This window comes from Megalopta genalis, chromosome 15 (genome assembly GCF_051020955.1).
Source record: "Megalopta genalis isolate 19385.01 chromosome 15, iyMegGena1_principal, whole genome shotgun sequence".
Classification (NCBI taxonomy): Eukaryota; Metazoa; Arthropoda; class Insecta; order Hymenoptera; family Halictidae; genus Megalopta; species Megalopta genalis.
In genome coordinates, this window is record NC_135027.1 from 4,755,051 (window position 1) to 4,775,655 (window position 20,605).

The 20,605-nt window shown below is 38.0% G+C and overlaps 2 protein-coding genes across 3 annotated transcripts in view; one reads left to right on the forward strand and one right to left on the reverse strand.

Annotated features, from left to right (window-relative positions):
* The window catches only part of Tusp (WD40 superfamily protein Tusp), an 86,884-nt gene extending 70,385 nt beyond the window's left edge, over positions 1–16,499 (reverse strand). For both annotated transcript variants that reach the window (XM_033471774.2, XM_033471772.2), the window contains exon 1: positions 15,739–16,499. In XM_033471774.2, the coding sequence (XP_033327665.1) occupies positions 15,739–15,834 (96 nt within the window). In that variant the 5' untranslated portion in view covers positions 15,835–16,499. The remainder of the gene's footprint in view (positions 1–15,738) is intronic.
* Positions 16,500–19,256: 2,757 nt separating this feature from the next.
* Positions 19,257–20,571, forward strand: LOC117221095 (RWD domain-containing protein 1). Its single transcript, XM_033471755.2, has 4 exons — positions 19,257–19,466; positions 19,648–19,997; positions 20,058–20,244; positions 20,349–20,571. Exons 1-4 carry the CDS (start codon positions 19,397–19,399, stop codon positions 20,483–20,485), a joined length of 744 nt encoding a protein of 247 aa, XP_033327646.2. The 5' UTR covers positions 19,257–19,396; the 3' UTR covers positions 20,486–20,571.
* The last annotated feature ends 34 nt before the right edge of the window (positions 20,572–20,605 follow it).

The window sequence follows — 20,605 nt, forward strand, 5'->3', positions numbered from 1 at the left end:
CTTCGGCGTATCCGATTTCGAAAGTGTTCTATAAGCCGTCGCTTTTCGTACGACGCGATCACCGGTTTTACTGCCACGTGACACGACGGATAAACTTTATTGTGCGTAAGACATCCTAAAACTCCGAAACCATCTGTTGAATAGGCGTTATCATTTTATTAAAATCATCCAGTGATCCGACTTAATCTTCCACGATGGAACTGAAATCGATATTTCGCCACCGCGCTCCATGACGCGACGTTGCAGTATTTCTGAATTCTGTGCGTCATACTTTAACCACCAAGAATTAACGATACTTCTGAGCTACAATTATTATTAAGTATGAAACAAACTGTTTTTGCTTTTACAGGGTCACGTGCAGCCATCATTAAATACATTAAGCATCGTTACGTAGGTTTAATTATAACGTGTCATTGAATACAAATACGAAACGTTATCGTTTATCCTCATTTATAAATGAATAAATAACATGTTTTTAAGTATTGAACGTTTCGAATTTTTTGACATCTATTTTGCGAAGGCAAGAAAAAGTTTCATTCAGTGTGAATTTGAACATCCAAATTTAAAAATATGGAAAGCCTGCAAATTGATTTTTTCTTTCTAACATGCAATAGAATTCAAATAATGTTGATAATTATCGTAGATAAAAATAATCGTGCTACACAGTTACATTATTTATTAACGCGTTCATGTTATTTCATAAGTTATCATACAAATGAAAACTGCAGTTGAATCAAATGAATTTCAAATAAAAATTAAATAACAATTTATTCTGTAGATATTTACCTTCTCTAGGTATTTATTTGTATATATACTAGACTGAACAGCTTGATGAAATTAAATAAGCGAAAAATGCATACGATCTATGACTTATTCCATTTTGGCTCAATAAAAATTGAATAACAATTTATTCTCTAGATATTTACCTCCTCTAGGTATTTATTTGTATATATACTAGACTGAACAGCTTGATGAAATTAAATAAGCGAAAAATGCATACGATCTATAACTTATTCCATTGGCTCAATAAAAATTGAATAACAATTTATTCTCTAGATATTTACCTTTTCTAGGTATTTATTTGTATTTCCTAGACTGAACAGCTTGATGAAATTAAATAAGCGAAAAATGCATACGATCTATGACTTATTCCATTGGCTCAATAAAAATTGAATAACAATTTATTCTCTAGATATTTACCTCCTCTAGGTATTTATTTGTATATATACTAGACTGAACAGCTTGATGAAATTAAATAAGCGAAAAATGCATACGATCTATAACTTATTCCATTGGCTCAATAAAAATTGAATAACAATTTATTCTCTAGATATTTACCTTTTCTAGGTATTTATTTGTATTTCCTAGACTGAACAGCTTGATGAAATTGAATAAGTGAAAAATGCATTCGACCTATAACTTATTCCATTGGCTCAATAAAAATTGAATAACAATTTATTCTCTAGATATTTACCTTCTCTAGGTATTTATTTGTATATATACTAGACTGAACAGCTTGATGAAATTAAATAAGCGAAAAATGCATACGATCTATAACTTATTCCATTGGCTCAATAAAAATTGAATAACAATTTATTCTCTAGATATTTACCTCCTCTAGGTATTTATTTGTATTTACTAGACTGAACAGCTTGATGAAATTGAATAAGTGAAAAATGCATTCGACCTATAACTTATTCCATTGGCTCAATAAAAATTGAATAACAATTTATTCTCTAGATATTTACCTTCTCTAGGTATTTATTTGTATATATACTAGACTGAACAGTTTGATGAAATTAAATAAGCGAAAAATGCATACGATCTATGACTTATTCCATTTTGGCTCAATAAAAATTGAATAACAATTTATTCTCTAGATATTTACCTCCTCTCTAGGTATTTATTTGTATTTACTAGACTGAACAGCTTGATGAAATTGAATAAGTGAAAAATGCATTCGACCTATAATTTATTCCATTGGCTCGATAAAAATTGAATAACACGTTCAAATTTATATTCCCGATATTTATTGAGCCAACAACGAACGGCGCCAACGAATTAAATCAGCGAGAAACGTTTATCAGTTTTTTCAAGTGAATTCGTCGTTTGAACTTTTTGAAAATTGAAACGTTTAAACAGAGACGCGGGCAGAGCTAAAAATCGCTAGCTATAGTCCGCTGTTTGTGTCTGTCCTGATTGGAAGAGTTAAATTCTCACTACAACAAGAACGAGGACTTCTTCATGCGGCAAGTGCCTTGAACAATAAAGGGACTCGCGACGGTTTAGCCTGAGGAACAATAGGCTCGTTCCTCTCGATGGATCCTCGAAACGGAGTCGAATTGCCAAACCTTCGATAGTCTCGAGAACACCGATTTAGAGACATTTTTACGTACAGTTCTCAGTAATCAATCCCGAACGAGTTTGAAAGGGAATCACGAGTCCAGTTTTTCCCCGTCGCCGGTGAAATAGTTCGGATCGAACTTCCCATTCAAATTATTTCCGGATCTTTCGGGAAACTTTTCTCGACGCTGACTTGCCTGTTTCCACTTGCCGATCGCGTCTTTTTCAGTCGGCGAAAACTCGGCGACAGTCGCCAGTTTGGAACTTTAATTATTCAACAGTTAGACGCGGCAGCTCGGCGAATATGACTCCATAGAAGATCAGACATTTTAAATTCGTTATTCTATTCCTAGTTGGAACGTAACATATGTGTTTTAAACTCATGGAAATGTTCTCTCATACCGTTCGATAATCGCAAAAACCTCGCGAGCATTGAAAGCGACAAAATGCGTGCTGCTGAAGAATGAGAAAATCGAATTCATTTAGATATTTCGATATTTTTATCTCAATGGATGCTTTAATTAAAAAATTGTTTCACAGTCGTTTCTTATGAAAGAGTTTTTACACTTTCAACGATGTTAAAATAAATCATGTGAAATCATTTTGGCAGGCACCGTAGGTTTAACGGTGTTTTTGCTTCATAAAAGTGAGAAGATGGAATTCATTTGTACCGTTTTTATGGCAAAACTTGCTCGAATAGTGTAATTTATTGAAGCATTTTCTTCAGAAAGAGGACTGTAAAGTTTGTAGAATTGTAAAATAAGAAACCGAGGAAGATTTTTGTTGTTAAAGACAGTGAACAATATTGGAAAGCCGATTGTCGAACTAACAATACATTTTCAAGTTTCTATTGTCTTAATGCTAGCGATTTTTCGACAAATTTCTTGCATTGTCTCTCGGTGTTCTAAACTGTTAATTTTCGACGACCACTGACTGACAAGGCTTCGGCGCGAAAAGTCGCGCCAGTGAAATCCGGCGGTTAAAAAGAGGAAAAACAAGGCGGAATTCATTCCGCGCAAAGACACTAACTCACAATCGGAACGATTTATTATTTCACCATCGGACGACGCTGCGAGTTTACATAACTTTGTTGCTTTTTTTTACGGAAACAACATTCAGACATGTTTCATAGCAACATAAAAACGCTTGAAATGTTTTTTCCCGCGACACAACTCGTTATTTTTCGGCGCTATGATTGATTTGTGGAGCACGCGAATCCGCAGAATACCGTACAAACAGCAACACAGAATGCGGCAGCAAGAAAAAGCGGACTTCTGTGTGGAAAACAGTGGGCAATTTTGTATATAAAATAAATCTGCGAAGTTTGCTGTTGAAACATTAACTGTAATTTCGCAAACGAAGCGAACAACGTACGAGCATATAATAGGATATTATCGCGCCGGATTACGAGGATACATAAATATGGCATTTTAATACCTGCGCTCAGCCATAAAATGCAGGAGGAATGTTGCTTGTTGGTTAACAAATTCGAGCAATATCTCCCAAGTGTGCCCTTAAAGGGGTAGGTTTTTCATTTATTTGAAATTCCTGCATAATCTGCCTGACATTTTCGCGAATCTGCTCCATAATGCAATTTTCTCGACACACCGCTTCCTTTTCCCTCTGTCCCCGTCCCCCCTCCTCCTCCAAATAAATAATAAACCGGAGTTATGAAAAAGTAGAACGCGGCCCGAGTCGATTTTGCATTCGAGATCGTCGCCGGATCGATCATGTTTGAGCCGGATCAGCTTTCGGTTTACAGACCCCACATCTAAGTAGGGTTAATTCGATCTCGAAAGTTCGATGCGCAGCGGAGAGGTGCGAGGGGCACACAATCGATCAGAATTTATTACGCTTCCCACGTTCCTTGATCGACGAATTCTGTTCGTTCGATGACTAGTTCAGCTTCCGGAACTAATTGTTGATTAACGATTCGGTAAAATCGTTTCCCGCGCCGATGGCGACGATGGAAAGGTATCGCGCTAATTTAGCTCCATTACCGAACGAATAATCAGATTGCAGCCGAATGATGGAATCGATTCGAACAAATTGACAGGGTGTTTCGACGAACTTCGATCGACCGTCTGCCCGCGCTACTCCTTCAGCTGTTCCGTACGGAAGATCTGCGTAATCACGTTCCAACAATCTTCGATTTCTGAATAACATTAGCTCGCACGCGCGGCTTGCATGTCCGCCGTTGCACTTCGTACGATACGTCATCTGCTACCGTGCAATTTTTATATCAACTATGTTCTCTCATCGAAGGACATGCGAGTGTGTATACACACTTCGCATTGTGTGTGAACGACGACATTTATCCCATTGTTGGTAGAATTATTTGAAAACCGCACTATCCAATACGCGTCTTTGATTCGAATTGCTTTAAAAATGATAGTACAACAGTAATGTCTCCCTTACTGACGCTCAGATTCTGCAGAAAAATGGACAATTTGGGAAGAGGAGATACGATTATTCGAGCCTTGCAACTCGTTTTTATAGTTGTTGACAATCGATAACCATAAAAAACGAGCCACAAAGCTCGAACAAGCGTTCTCCTTTTCCAAAATTGCCCATTTTTGTGGACAATCTGAGCGTCAATTGGGGAGACATTACTGTAGTTGGCAATCTTTTTATTCGAACGAAAATTTTTTATCGTTTTAACCCTTTCGCTACGGCGGGCCTCGCCGCGGAGTCCCTCGTGTAGAACGGAGCACCCTGCCGAATGCAGGAACATTAAGCGCGCGCAGTCTTCAGCATTCGGGGCCAAGTCTTTTGCTTCAAAAACGTTGGATTAATATGACCAGATTTATTATAATTGATCATAGTTTTTGGTAGATGATAGCGTCTGCGAACAGAGGAAATCGAGGCGATAGCCTTTGTTTTAACTTTTGGCTCCATTGTTGTGACCGGTGACTATAGTCACCCATCGTATGTGGGTGTCGTTTTGTGGCGGGTGACTATAGTCACTCGTAGTAGCGAAAGGGTTAATGATATCTTCTTAACACTAGATTTACGGAGCACAAAAAACAGCTGTTTTATATTAGTTTATAAAAGTAACAATAAAACGTTTTTATTCTGATTTTTAACAAATGTTACTGTAAAATTTGCCGTAAGTAACATATAAATTGAATTATTCATATCCTTACGATATGAATAATCGTAAATTAAAAAATTAGTTTACCCGCCATTTTGACAGCTTAAAAAGCATAAAAAGCTATTAAATATAACCATTTTTTTTACATCTACTGCAGTTTTGAAGATTATATATATATATATATATATAGATGGGGGGGGGGGGTGTTTTAACCTTGAAGAAACGAATGGTGGCCGACAATAAAAACTTCTTCTGAGGTCCCCAACAAAATTGCACGGTTTAAAAAAAGAACACCCGTTGCCGAAAAGATGATTTAAGATAGCGCGTGCGAAATATTGGCGAAGATATTTCAAAGCTCCTAAACAAGAGTGGCCTTTTATACGGGCGCGTAAAATAGGAATTCAAAGTATTTAGGCGCCATTAAAATGATCAGAAATTTACGATGCTTGCTGATGGCTCCCAAGGAGCCCTTGGGAATACACGTTAAAGCCATTACACGGGGCGAACGTAAAATGGACAGGCGTCTTCTCGGTTTATGCTGCGTTTACCAAGAATTTCGCAGCGCTGTTCGCGGAACGATTCTATTCTGCCGCGCGCAGGAAGCTCGCCAACGAGGCTATCCTCTTCTTTTTTGCGAAAGATGTCAAACTTGCGCATGTCCCTCGTGTAAACGTCCGGGTCCGGGGCTAATGATTCCGAGGCAGCCAAGGCTCCATAAAAAAGAAAGGGTAAATTACAAGAAAGAAAAACGGGAGCAGCACTCCTCACGACTGTGATAAAACAAACTTTTCTTCGCAACCCGTATATTCATTAGACACGTCTAATAAGTCCGACAGTTTGTTGCATCGCCGAAGTTATTATACAATATCTCCCGCGTGGTTCACACGACGCGCATCGCCGCAGGCTAGAATCTGCATGCAGGCAATTATGTTGGCACCTGCGTCATTATACGTCATTAATACCGCCGCTAAGGTCAGCTAAGAACGTATTTATCATCTTATTCAATCGCTGTGGAACACAATAGCGTCGGGTTAAACTGCATCGCGCGTCTCTCCGGAGTTTATAATGTATTATATGGCGTTTACATGCTCTTCGATTTATATTGAATTTAATTAAAATTCTATTAAATCTAACTACACTGATCTATCTACGTATAACTTTTCAGCAACGGTATCGGGACGATATATATTCATCGCGATTGGATGCACGAGTGGCAATTTGTTGCAACACTCGACAATCAAGCACTCTTTCGGTCTCTTAATTAATAGCAACGAAGTAAATTATTAGTAATTGAACAACATAGGGGATATTGGTGTGGTATCGATCGAAACGGATATTAATTAAAAAAATATTTAACTTAATTTTAACGGAACACACGTGCAATATAGCCGACGCTAAGGTCTGGAAATGAAATGAAATAGTAAGACTTCGTGGATCGTATCGGTGACCAGTTACGTTTGTTTACGAAAATCTGTTCTCTCGAGGTATGGATAGCGTGACTAAATATGGCCGCTCGTTTATAATACCCGCAATTCCGGTGTTTGAACTACAACCGACGCACGGAACAGTAAATGCGACTTTCACGAACAAACGATGTATGCTATTCTATAATCGGCTAATGCCAATCCTCGAATCGATATTATTGACGGTCTTTCTGTTTTCAATACCGTTCCGATTCTATTACATAGTATTACTCGGTTAAACACTTTTTCTTTCACACGTGATGCATGAAACACTTTTGTTCAGAGCACAACAGATTTTTCTGCATTTTACATCATTATCATCATTTATCGATAGACAAATGATTCATTCTCGAAGCCGTCAGCGACACCATATTGGTTGCCATGTATTTATGTTTAAAAACAGAATATAATAAAATATAATATAAAATTTTATTCTATAATATAGAAAATAATATCAAATTTTATTCTATAATATAGGATATAATATAAAATTTGATTCTATAATATAGAATATAACATAAAATTTTATTCTACAATATAGGATATAATATAAAATTTTATTCTATAATATAGGATATAACAGAATATAATATAATCTAATATAATATAATATAATATAATATAATATGATATGATATAATATGATATGATATGATATGATATGATATGATATGATATATGATATGATATGATATGATATGATATGATATGATATGATATGATATGATATGATATGATATGATATGATATGATATGATATGATATGATATGATATGATATGATATGATATGATATGATATGATATGATATGATATGATATGATATGATATGATATGATATGATATGATATGATATGATATGATATGATATGGTATAATATAATATATACTATAATATAATATAATATAAACAGAATATAATAGAAGTACGTATAATAAATATTTGGTGTTTCAAAAAATAATTGAAATTCCATCGATTTAATTACCGGCTCGAGGGGTTAAGGAACAAGCCTGTAATGGATGCTTTTCGAATTAAGTAGCGCCGGCGGAGGCATTATGGAAAGATCTCGTCAGATTCGAGTCGCCAGAATCGTTTTCCGCTTTTAAAAAGCCGTCCATTGTCTACGAATCGTCATTAATGGATTTGGCTGATACACTTCAGTAGCATCTTCCCATAATCATCCGCAACGCCGGGGAGTATTTACCCAAACCCAAGGGTTTTGGCCCAGAAACGATCCATCTAAGCACTTTCGTTCCTCGAACGTCGATGTACGACATTCTGCTATTAGTCGCCTAAAAACGTTCCTCAAGATCGCTTTATTCATTTCACCGAGTATAAAAACAAATGAACTCGAAACCGAAAAGCACAAAAGGGATTCGCAAAAGTCGTTCAGTTTTTAACACTTCGTCTACCGGTGGTTTTCTAAAGCTTTTAAAATTGAAGATCAAGATTAGAATTTTTACCATACTTCGACCAATTATTTGGGTTAATATCGTGAAACAATTTCTTCCAAAATTGTTGTTTAGAGGAAAATTATCGAGCTTCTTTCACGTACAGTCCAGTCATTGAGAAGCCTTTTGCCGAATAACGAGTAAGAAGTTCTATATTTTTCTAAAAATGCGTTAACAATGACTTTTTAGTTCTCTAACGATTTTGTTAAACTCTTTCCAAATTGACGGGTTTTTGAACTTCGCGAACCGAAGATCGGTCAGCCTTAAAATGAAATGAATATTAAGTGTTTTTTTTTTAATCTTTCTACAATCTCGAAGTGCAGAATGTAATTTTCACGATAAATGCATAAAATCGGGACTGCAATGATCACAGGACGCTATTAAATATTTCGTTGGTAGATATTAAAATATCCGTATCAGAAATCCGGGGACACTTTAAATAGCCGAATTTGACACGGCGCATAAATTCTTGAAGCAGATCGATGCCTTACATCGGTTGGCCATATCTGTCCTACCGCGAGCCATCCGAAGTATGCAGAGTTCATTATACAAGACTAAGTGCCTGAAAAATCTGGTCCTCGATAACCGAGATTCCTCGATACACGGTCCGATCGATGACGAGCCACCACGCCGGCCAAACGACCGAAAGAGGAAAAAGCTCGAACCGGGACAGTTATGGTCGCGGGACGATACAACCGACATCGAAAGGAATTCAGTGACCTACCCGCGCGGCCCGACCTTCGGCCGACCTTTGACAAGGAAATTTCCTTGGAAATTTGGCGCGCTTCCCGCAAACGTGCACCATCAACGTGGCCATTGAGAATCAATAAACGTTGCATTCCCTCCGCAGAACGGAACGTAATCTTTCGCCGTTGTCCCTGCTGGAACCGTGACTTATACGAGATGCCCGGTTTACCCACGAGACACTTGGGAAAACGAAAATTAACCGAGCAGCCGGGTGTCTCGCGAGATTGCCGGCGGCCGAGGAGGATCTTCTTTAAGCGCTGAGAAAGTTTGTCAGCGAAACAGATGATTTATCAAAGACTTAGATAATGCGGAAAATGCAGGCCTTCGAATAAACAGGTTCCTCGCGTTGTGCAAAAAATTCTGTTCGAACTTACACGTTCGGTTCAACGAGGTATCTTTCCCTTGCGAAATGAGTTCTTACCTCCTGAGAACTTTTCCAATAAATGTTCTCGTGGAACGGATATTTTAGAATCTGTACGTTATAAAGTTCCGCGGGAACAAATTCTTTCGGAACGTTTATTTGAAAAGTCTCTGTAAAATAATCAGAACGCCGAATTATTATATGCTGAATTTATCTTTAACAACATCGCGTAATATTGTGTACAAGTTAAAGAAATGGTCAGAGAATCGAAACATAAATATTATAGTCTTGTTAGAAATATGTATATCGAATAAATAAATTCGATTTAACGATTATATATATATATATTCGATATAACGATAAAATATATTCGATTTAATTTAATCGTGAGCGAAACATTTTCCAGATTTGTAGGACCTGAATTGCTATTTAAATATTTATATCTGTACTACTCATAATTTTTTCATTTGTATAGTATATTTATATACAATATATTTGCATATATACTATATGGTTACATTTGTATATCTTCGTAGAAACATTATTTCAGTGTCCAAAATAATAATTGAATTCATTATGAATGGGATAAAACGAAGTACAATAAATTCTCCCTAATTGATGCTCAGTTTGTACACAAAAATGGACAATTTTGGAAGAGGAGATTATATATACAATATTATATATATATATTATATTCACTGATTGTCAACAACTATAAAAACGAGCCGCAAGGCTGGAATAATCGTACTCTTCCGAAGTTGTCCATTTTTGTTTCCAAGCTGAGCGTCAATTAGGGAGAATTTACTGTACGATTTTCTGGCACCCAGAATTCGTCCCACCGCGTGCTGGTCGAACCAGAGCCGGCCTCCGTATCATCCGATGGCATCACTGGTACACGCGGCGCGGTCTCGACAAAAACAGCAGAAGAAAGCCTCGGAATACGCGGGGCTCAGACCGTGAAAAGATCTAATCGAGACACCGAGCATGAACTTCATCTTCAGCTTTGCGACGCGTCGGCTCGGGCGTCGTACAACACGTACACGAAACACCCCAGCCCTCCGAATTTCTGGCCGCCCTCGCCGCTCCACCTCTAAGCCGCTTCTACGCGGCGACGCATCCGCTTCAACCCTGACGGATTCCAATCTCCACCCCGCTTTGATGCGGTCTCGAAACTCTCCCCGGTATTATTAACTGGGCTCGCGATGCGCCGCAATCCCGGCGGAGTCGCGCGAACACCTCTTCCAGGCTCATAAAGACACGGGAAAGGGAAAACCGCTTTGTGCCGCGGTGCGCTCCGCTTTGTTTAGAAGACGCGCGAGCCCGCGAGCCCACGCCACGGCCACCCTCATTTCGAAATATTGCGCGGCTTCCGGCGCGGCGCGGCGCGGCGCGGCCCGATGCCGCCCGGCTCCTCGATTCTCATCATTTCGCGGGGAACAATCGATGTTGCTTAACTCTTTGACTGCCGATCCAGCAACCTCGGGAGCTCCGTGGAATCAATTTGTGAGAACTGTGCAAAAGTTCTTGCACGATTCCAGCGGATACGGCGAGTCGCACGATGATTAACCCAGAGGAGATAAACATTTGTGTGAACGTGGTAGGTAACGCCTATCGCAGCCATTTTACATTGAAATTTACATAGTAGTTTTACTGTATATCCGCAGATATCTTGCGAATGTAGTTTTGTAAAGAATCGACGATTAACCCCCTAACCGCGGGGGAGTTTTTGTTTTTTCTGTGCGAAATCGCGGGTTAGTTTTATTTGTTATGCAGATGCGTCCTAAGAGTTAGATTAAAAGGGACATAGAAAGAGAAACATAAGAATATAAAAAAGTTTTCTTAGTTTGAAATTTGTAATTTCTTGAATATACTTTCTTTTTTGCTAAAAAATGATCTTGTGTTACACTTTCAAAAAAATGCTAGAATTTTTACCAAGATTGTATGATCTTTGTAATAAAACTTAGTTATATATAATAATGATATATAATAATATATATAATAATAATATATAATAATATATATAATAATAATATATATATAATAATATATATAATAATATATATAATAATATATATAATAATATATATAATAATAATAATTATATACAACTTAATTGTATAACTTAGTATCGTTCAAGGAATTAAATAACAATCGCTTCAACAAACATGCTGCTTAAACGTTCATTCATCGGACAGATCACCGTATCATGAAATAATTTATCTGCGAATGATTTTCGTCGTTTCTTGTGCAAACTTCATGGCAGAGAAAAGATGGGATAGTCGATTGTATTTTTACAGCATATTTTTGTGTTTTCGCAGCTTTTATATTGTGAATAACAGTTAAATAATCAATGATGCTCAATCCTTTGACAGAGATGACCCAGTAAACTCAAGAGTTCTACGGAATATTAAAGGGTTTTATAAATATAAAATATACGTGTTTATGAAAAATGTAGAACACCGTATAGTTCTGGTTGTTTTTTTCGGCAAATAAAGTTACATGAGAACGGTCCTGTATCACTCATTTATCAATTTCCGGTTTGCGATAGTTGGCACGTGTTCAGGCTAAACACTTTATTTTTGTAGATTGACTTAAAATGAAGGTGGTAACGTAAACAATAGCGCTAACTGCTGCGTTAAAATGATAGCAGACCTACATTCCTCTCCCAAGTAATGCCAAGTTATTGTACTATACGCAGGAGTAAATATTTACCATAGTACATGATATGTAGGATCAAAATATAGTGAAAATTTCGAGAATAGATAGTAATGAAAAATCCAGTAATAGTGAAATAACAAGAATGAAAAATTTGACTTTCTTAAATAAGGAAAGAAATAAGAAGAATATTCTTGTTCCGGAAAATTGTGAAACTGTTGAATCGTAGTCGCAAAATTATTTACGATTAATTAAGAAGCTTAATTATCGTGAAACATTAGCAGAATTTCGACTGAGAAATTCAATCTTGACAGATCAAACACACTTCCGTGTTTTAAAAAACAATATTTATCGGTGCATGTTACAGTAGTAAATAAATTAATTTTATTGCAATTATTGCAATCGTATAGGTATAATGATTGCAATATTTAATATCACTGCAACATACAATGGAACCTCGATTATTCAGTATACTCAAAGAAACGAGTATGTTCGGATAACAGAACGGTTCGGTTCAATTAAATTCGATGGACTGGAAACTCTGTTTTCGCAATTTTGTCTACGTTTATGGGAAAATTGATCATCGTAGACCGCAAGATACTTGCCTACCCATCAAACCACGCAACTTCGATAATTAATCCCTAAACGAGCCTGCACCCGAACTGCAGTTTCCCGTTTCCTAGTCGGCGGCTCAAACTCCCCGCGGAAAGTGGTCGACGAAAATGCGTTAAAACGACGACCTTCCGACCTCTTTACCTTGATATTCCGTTTCTTAGAGCTCGCTTTGGATGTCAAGGTTAGGCTACGTATATTGATGATATTAGTGCAGATGAACGGTACGGGCAGACCTAGAGAACGTTATTAACGTTTCAGACACGGCGAATCATTTGATTAAAGAGTGCGTCGCCTGACGTGACGACCTCAAGTTGCGCGTAAATTATCGGCTAGATGAAAAAGCATTACGAACGAAAATTGCATGGAATCAAAATCGTCACACGATCATTTCCTACTTCCTATTCTCCTTTTTCTTTTTTCTTTTTTATCAAGATGCGATGTCCGCTTTATCCCGTTCAAAATGAAAATTAATTTCGGCACAGTTTCAAAATTTGCGTGACAAAAATAATATGGTATAAAATAGAATTACTAGTAATGACACAATTACTGCTTTCAGTGAGCCATTACCAAAGCTCGTTAAAAACTTGAATTAAAATTCGGGACACACGCTGTCGCGGGTCAAGATTAAAATACGCCAACCTGTTAGCAAATCTTTCGTTCTCTACAACGGATTCGAGAAACATTGTAAAACTTGCAAACAAAAAAACTTCCTCCACAGTTCAAAGTGTCTGAAGCGATCTCCACGTTTTTCTGATAATCCTGGCTAGATGATCATCCCCTCGTGCGTCCCTTTTGAAGAAGCGAAAAAGCTACGAAATCCGCAAGTGTACTTTTTTCCCCGCAGCAACAGCTACGGGACACTTATTCCTGAAAACCCTGAACGGTTAAGTAAGCAAAGCACTAATACGGTTTAATTAGCTTCCGAATCGAATCGCAGCTGACGCCGGAAGAATCAGTTTGAACGACGAGCAATTTTTATTTCAAGGAAAACGAATATTCATTAAAAGTCCTTCACCACGTTTATCGGCTTCATCGATTTCCTTTAACAGCCATTTAAACATTTCCTTCGCGCCCGAGTTCTATTAACATTTTAACAGCTCGTATTGCGTATGTGTGACATCATTGGGCCGATGTTTATCGGCCATCATCGCGTTGATGCGACTTCGCTTACGCTATCTTCTTCGGAATCTTTCCAGGCTGTCCCCTTTTGGTGCATTTGCACGTAATAATCGCCCGCCTTCCATTATACTTATTAGTAAACGTCCATTATTGTTTCCTAAATATATACATAATCTATCTTTTTTGATCAATCATATTTGGACCGAGGATTTTACGCGTTTATTACAAAAACTGAAGAATTAAGTCCATGATGAAATATTTACAAATATTGTGACATCATTCTCAACATGTCGAAACATATTCATCGTTTAATTCAGCGGTTTTTATTTGATTTGCTTATCGTATATTTAATTTATTTATTATGGAAGACGCTGAAGTCTACAATGAAGAATTTGAAAATATTCTGATGTTACTCTCAACGTGTTAAAACTCTTAAAACGGTAATAAATGTATATTTAACCCTTCCAGTGTTGACTAAAACGAAGAAGTACAGCAGAAGAATGATCTATAACACCTTTCTGACCATACATTATTTTTGTATTACATAAATGTCATACAGACTATATTATTTACGTTACACTCGTGTTATAAAATCATACAAAGATCGAGATCGATTTTCTTCATAAATATCACAAGAAGAGAATTACCTCCTGTTTGTTGCAATCGAGGTAGGAAACGATGAATTCTCGCACGGTTCTCTAAACAGTTGCATAAGCGATCCTAAGATAACGCTTCTCCCATTCAAGAGCCACAAATTACGTTTCGCCTGAGTACATCAGACAGCGCGAACAGAAAGAAATCAAGCACCACTCAAGTTCATAAAAAAAAATTACAGTTTTCCCGAAGAAAAAGGAAAAAGAAAATTCACCGCGTCGAGCTGCTTAAGAGACCGCCCGCGAAATGAGCCATAAGGAGGGCCATTTTTCCGACTTCCCCCCCGTTCAAAATTTTATAAAATCGGCCCGCCGCGGTCCCTGCGGAAAGTTTACAGGCGAGCGAATGGGCCGCGGCGGAGCCGAACGTGTTAATATTAAGAGCAACGTTACTGAACTATTTACATCGAAGTCTTCGTGCCGGGGAACTTCGTGATCAACTTTTCCAAGATTAAGTTTCCCGAACAACTCGCGAAGACCCGTAGAATCGCATCTATTTTGATTCCATCATCGTACACAATCTCGCGTCCATAATACCTGCCAAACTTTTCAGCGCGGCCGCTGATAATCCTAGCCGTCGATGCGGCACTTAGTACACGCTAACAGAAAGGCACAAACAAGCGTTCCGATTCTTCGGGGCCGCTTCTCGGCGAACAGAACGAGTCTGAGCGCATAGAGTGACCGAACCGCGTACCCATATAAATTTCATTATCTCGCCGCGAGCTATTGTCTACGGTCTCTCTGCGCGTCCCGACGCGCTTTTCAAGCGGCAGCCTCCCGATCGTATTTATCGTCCGCGTCTCGGAAATAACCGGCGCGGCGGCTGGCGAGACGGCGATCTAAAAATTCGCTGGAGGAAAAACTCGCCGCGAAAAGGAAGAAAGAAAAGACGAACGAAAGAAAGAAAGAAAGAAAGAAATACACGGCGAATCTATAAACGCGTCGGCGTTTACGTCACTTAACGTTCGTGTGTCAGGTGCTGCGAGCGCACCGAGCGTTGTCGTGCGGTATATTATTGGTCCGCGATGTTTCCGCACGTACGCTTGACATTTTCGACTGTGCAGCGTTCCGATATCGCCGCATGCGGTGGCCGGCATAAAAGCGTAATCTTTACGATCGATCGAGCCGACTTTCGCCGCCGAGGAGCGCACACACGGCTCGCGATCGTCGGGTGCTACCTCTACGGATTTACGCGCGGCTCGCGGCGATCGGTTAGCCTTGTAAAATGTTCACCTACCTCCGGCGACTCGTCCGGCACCTTGCCCATCCAGCTGAGCGACAGGATGTTGCAGTCGCACTTGGCATTGTTGTTCTTCTCGAAATACAAAAACATGATTGCGTAACTGGCGGCCGTCGGGATGTTCGTCAAGCCATCGAGGCAACCGGCACTGACAGTCGCGATCCTCACTCGGCTGGGAAGGAGCACCGCGCGCGACCCGCCGATACCATCAGTCTAGCCTATCGGTAATCCGGGCTCCGAAGATCCCCGGTCGATGATCGCGGCCCAGCCGAAAATCCCTCAGGCGATCCTGGCCAGGCACACGACCGCGGCAGCCCCGATCATCCTAACTTCCTGCTCGGTCTAACCCCCCCTCGGCTTCTGTCCGCGGGTCCCTGTGCACCTTCTCTGCTGGCGGTCACCCGTGAACGGTCAGGGATGACCCAATGTCAGAGGCGCGGGCCCGTCCGACACCTCCTCCGCGCGGCTGTCGCACGCGAAACCGAGAGCACCCCGGATTTTCCGGCGGACGTGTCCCGGCAGCGACGTCCAGTCTCGTCCAGCGGAGCTTTTCACGCCTTTGTCATTTGTTTGGTATCGCGGTCGCCATTTTGTCGCCAGCCTCTATATCGCCGCCATCCCCGCAAGCCTCGCCGATGACACGGAACGCGGGAGGACACGCGTGAACAACCAGGCGGACCGAGCTTCGTGAGCTTCCGTCGCGACCGTGCGTCCGTCTGAAAGCTCGGCCGGAGCTGCCACGCACGAGGCACCGTCGCGTTCTGTCAGCGTATTGATTGCGTTCCGCGCTTGCCTGCTTTCCTAGCCACCTAACGGTATCCGGCAGTGTTAAATCCGCTGCAAGCTTTTGCGCGCTACCAGCACGATTTTCTGGAAACTCGCTGGCAAAACCTTCCGGGATTACGGCTCCTTTTCAGAACTTCGGAATCGATGCCGCACGCGAGACGTTGCACGGGCCACGAACGGGGCCCGACACGGTCTCACGGCTGCCCGGGGGCATGTTTTGGGTCCGATGGGCTCGACAGATATTTTGTTTTTAGCGAATCTCTATTATTTCACAGGTGTTTTCTTGTTTCGCTCGGCCAGGACGGAGATTTGTCCGTCTTCGTGCCGAAAAGTTGTTTCTTGATAACTTCACTTTTATGGAAGTTGTTGGGAAAACGCAGCAACGTTTGGAGTAGAAATGTGATCGAGAGAGAGAGATAGTTAGCACGTGTACTCTAATTTCGATGAATATTGACTTGTTGATGTATTTGTACAGCAAATTATGTTTATGTTGACTCGTCGCGGAGCGGTGTTTTGGGCCCAAAGGCGATTCTAGATACTTTTTTTTATTGATGTTGTATGTTTGGTAGTTATTTTGTTATTTTATTTAGTCGAGATGAAGATTTGCGGTTTTTATAGCGAAAACTTGTTTGTTTGTAACTACAGTTTCATGGGAGTTGTCGGTACTGTATGCAGGAACATTGAATTTCTATTTGGAGCAAAAAGGTGGTTGGAAGAAATAATTCACACGTCTATTCTAATTGATTTCGATGAATATTGACTTAAATGTTTGATCAATTTAGAAATCCTATTTTATACAACTCCGTATATGTATTTATACATCAAATTATATTTCTATTAATTTGTTTCAATTTGCAAATGGAATAAAATCGTTAGAAGAAGACCACGTTCCAACGTCAGTATAAATGATGAGTTTAATAAAAGCATAATGTTTAATGTAGAAGTTTAATAAATGTTCTGGAAATGTCAGAGATAACATTTGTCGAAATGAAATATGACGGAAATTATTATTTGATAGACGAACTAAAATTGAAGCAAATTCAGCAAATGACAAGATTTCGATGTGGCCACATTAAAAATTAAAAACTACGAACAAGATTATATTGTAGAATTAAATTTAATTCTGGTCGCGTTTGATAGAATTATCCAATTATAGAATTTATCCAACTATATAGCGTGACGCTCGTGTATCGTTATTATATTTGTAAAATAGAAAACGTTGAAGCTGTATTAGCAACTTGGAGCGATCTATTTTTGCTAATTCTGGTTAAGTTTTTTTTTAAAATACTCTTGAAGAGTTCTTCACGAGATTGAAATAAGATCACGGAAAAGTGAGCAGCTCCCACTGGGAATCTAACTTTTCATAATTACTTTTCAGGGGGGCGGATTTCGAAGACTTTGACGATAACAATTAATTAGTCGGTGAAAATATTGCTCATAAAATAATCTATAATAAAAATCGTAACAAATCTTGTTATCGCTACGTAAAATGATAATATCTAAATTAATATTTGTAATGCAATAATACTCAGCAAAATAATAATTTCAATCTTTTAAAATTAAAGAATTATTTCAACATTATTTTTTACGAAACCCAGATCAGTGGTGTCAGAAACATTTCGTTCTTAATATGCTTTGTAGTATTATTATAGAATACAGCGGTTATTAAACCTAGTCCTGACATTTGCCTTGGGCTGACTAAACAGTTTAAACGAGCTTACAGAAAGAATAAAGGCTAAAAATACATTATAATTAAAGAAATTTTTAGTTTTTCCTTTTTAGGTACAAAATTACGAAAATGTGTATAAATCTAGTTTAACGAACTAAAATTCATTCATTTTTTGTCAAATTAAATATTTCGAGTACGTAATTTCACTATACCCAACTTATACGAAGCAAGAAATTGCTTAAAAAATAAAAAAATTATTTGTAAGTTGAAAATCAATGAGTCAGGCGGTTTATCTATCGGAAAGAGAAAATTACTTGTTAATAACGAAGTAGTAGATTTTTCTACAAAAGAAGATGTAATATTTTAATTATTCCTGGGCTCTTTTTAGCAATAAAATGGAAAATTGATTGCGATCAACGTATCTACTTATAATTAGATCTTTGAACGTTTCGTTTTGAATTTTTCTGTATGTACCATTTCGCAGAATTGAATGCGAACGTGCAGCTCTATTCTGAAATCAATGTTTACTAAATACTAACAATTTATAGTGCGGGTCTGATTATTGTTGTTTGACTTTAAGCAAGAATAGAATCGTTAGCATATTTTCAGTACACTTGAACTCGATTGTGATGGAAGTAATTTTTGGAGAAGTAAAGTTTTGAAACATGTGTAAAATATCTAATAATAAAATATTCAATATTTTAAAGTATTTTCATAAATAATTTGTGTAATATATCGTAACGTGTATATAACATAATTTATGAAATTGTTAAAACGTTCGCAATAGGAAACAAAAAATTTTCATATTTTTATTTATATTTTTATTAAACGAGATGGTACTGCAGAATTAAATCTTTAAATATTTGAAAAAATCTGTAACGACAATTTATCTTATTATAATTTATAATATAGCGTATACTTCTATATTGAATGATTTATTAAAGTTTTAATATTTGAAAAGTTCATTTACGATCCAAAATTTATACAATCACTATATACTGTGTTATAAAAACTCCAAAATTTCTATTGCTCAATCAGCATGTCCGTAGATATGAGTTGAACAAGTTCACGACGTTCGTGGTGCAGCGCTGCTCACCGGTGCTGTCACGATTATATCATGGTTTCGTGAATTTGTTCAAAGTTATCAATTAAATACGTAATCTAATAATTTGTTAACTAGATCATTTAATTTTAAAAATCATGGACTACGAAGAAGAACAACATAATGAGATCGAAGCTTTGGAATCGATCTACTGTGGAGAATTAGAAAGTAAGTATTGTAATATAACCTATAAATTTGTTTTTGAAGTATAGAAATACTACTATTGTATTGGCTACTTTGTCCAAATTATTTATTTAATAACTGCTAAAGTTGTATCTATTATATTTCAACTACTTTATCTTCAATTAGCTATTTTAGTTTAATTTCATAATGAAAAATTCTTTTATAGTTTTAGCTGTGGAACCATTTTACACATTTGCTATACCTATTAAGACAGAAGAGTATGAGCCAGAAACTGCAAATGGTCTTAGCTGTCGTTTAGAATTCACATATACCTCAAATTATCCTGATGAGCCACTCCTTGTCTCCATAGAAGAACAGGAGAATTTTGAACATGGTAGCGATAAACTGTTAAAGGACCATTTGATAGAGCAAATGAACGAAAACTTGGGAATGGTTATGGTATTCACGTTAGTTAGTGCTGCTCAGGAATGGTTGAATTGTCAATGGGATAAAATTAAATTGAAGAGAGAGGAATCTGCAGCGCAGAAACTCAAGGAGGAAGAAGAAGCTGAAAGGGTATGTTTCATGTAACATTCCAAATGTAAATATGACAATAATGTACCATTTCTTTCACAGAAAAAGTTCGAGGGAACTAGGGTCACTGTAGAAACATTTTTAAGCTGGAAAGAAAAGTTTGACCTAGAAATGGGATACACTAAACGAAGAGAAATGGCTGAACGCGAGGGAAAGAAGCTGACCGGCAAAGAATTATTTATGACTGATAAAACACTGGATCAATCTGATCTCAAATTTCTTGACGATGGTATCATTCTAAAAATAATTAATTTATTTAGTATAAACCAAGCTGAAATGGTGCAGAATGTATGGAAAAGAACGACACCGGACAACTGACTTTTTCATTTTTAGGGGATGCAGTTAAGGTCGATGAGAGTCTCTTTCAAAACCTGGATGATCTGGAATGGAAAGACGACGAAGACGACGACGACGAAGATGATCCTGATTATGAACCAACAGATTGTTCGTGGAAGAGATTATGCTTATAAAACGGAATGTAAAGCAAATTAGGAGCAAATTTGATATACTTTTTGTACACTGGCACATCGAGCCAGAATAAAGTTAATCGATTAAATCTGGCCCTGTAAAAGCACTATATCCACATCCAT

What these genes read in the sequence shown, in the direction of transcription:
- LOC117221095 (XM_033471755.2), top strand. Translation starts at nt 19,397, where the DNA reads ATGGACTACGAAGAAGAACAACATAATGAGATCGAAGCTTTGGAATCG. An exon ending in CTACTGTGGAGAATTAGAAA is followed by an intron (nt 19,467 to 19,647) that starts GTAAGTATTGTA and finishes ATTCTTTTATAG; the next exon opens with TTTTAGCTGTGGAACCATTT. An exon ending in AGGAAGAAGAAGCTGAAAGG is followed by an intron (nt 19,998 to 20,057) that starts GTATGTTTCATG and finishes TTTCTTTCACAG; the next exon opens with AAAAAGTTCGAGGGAACTAG.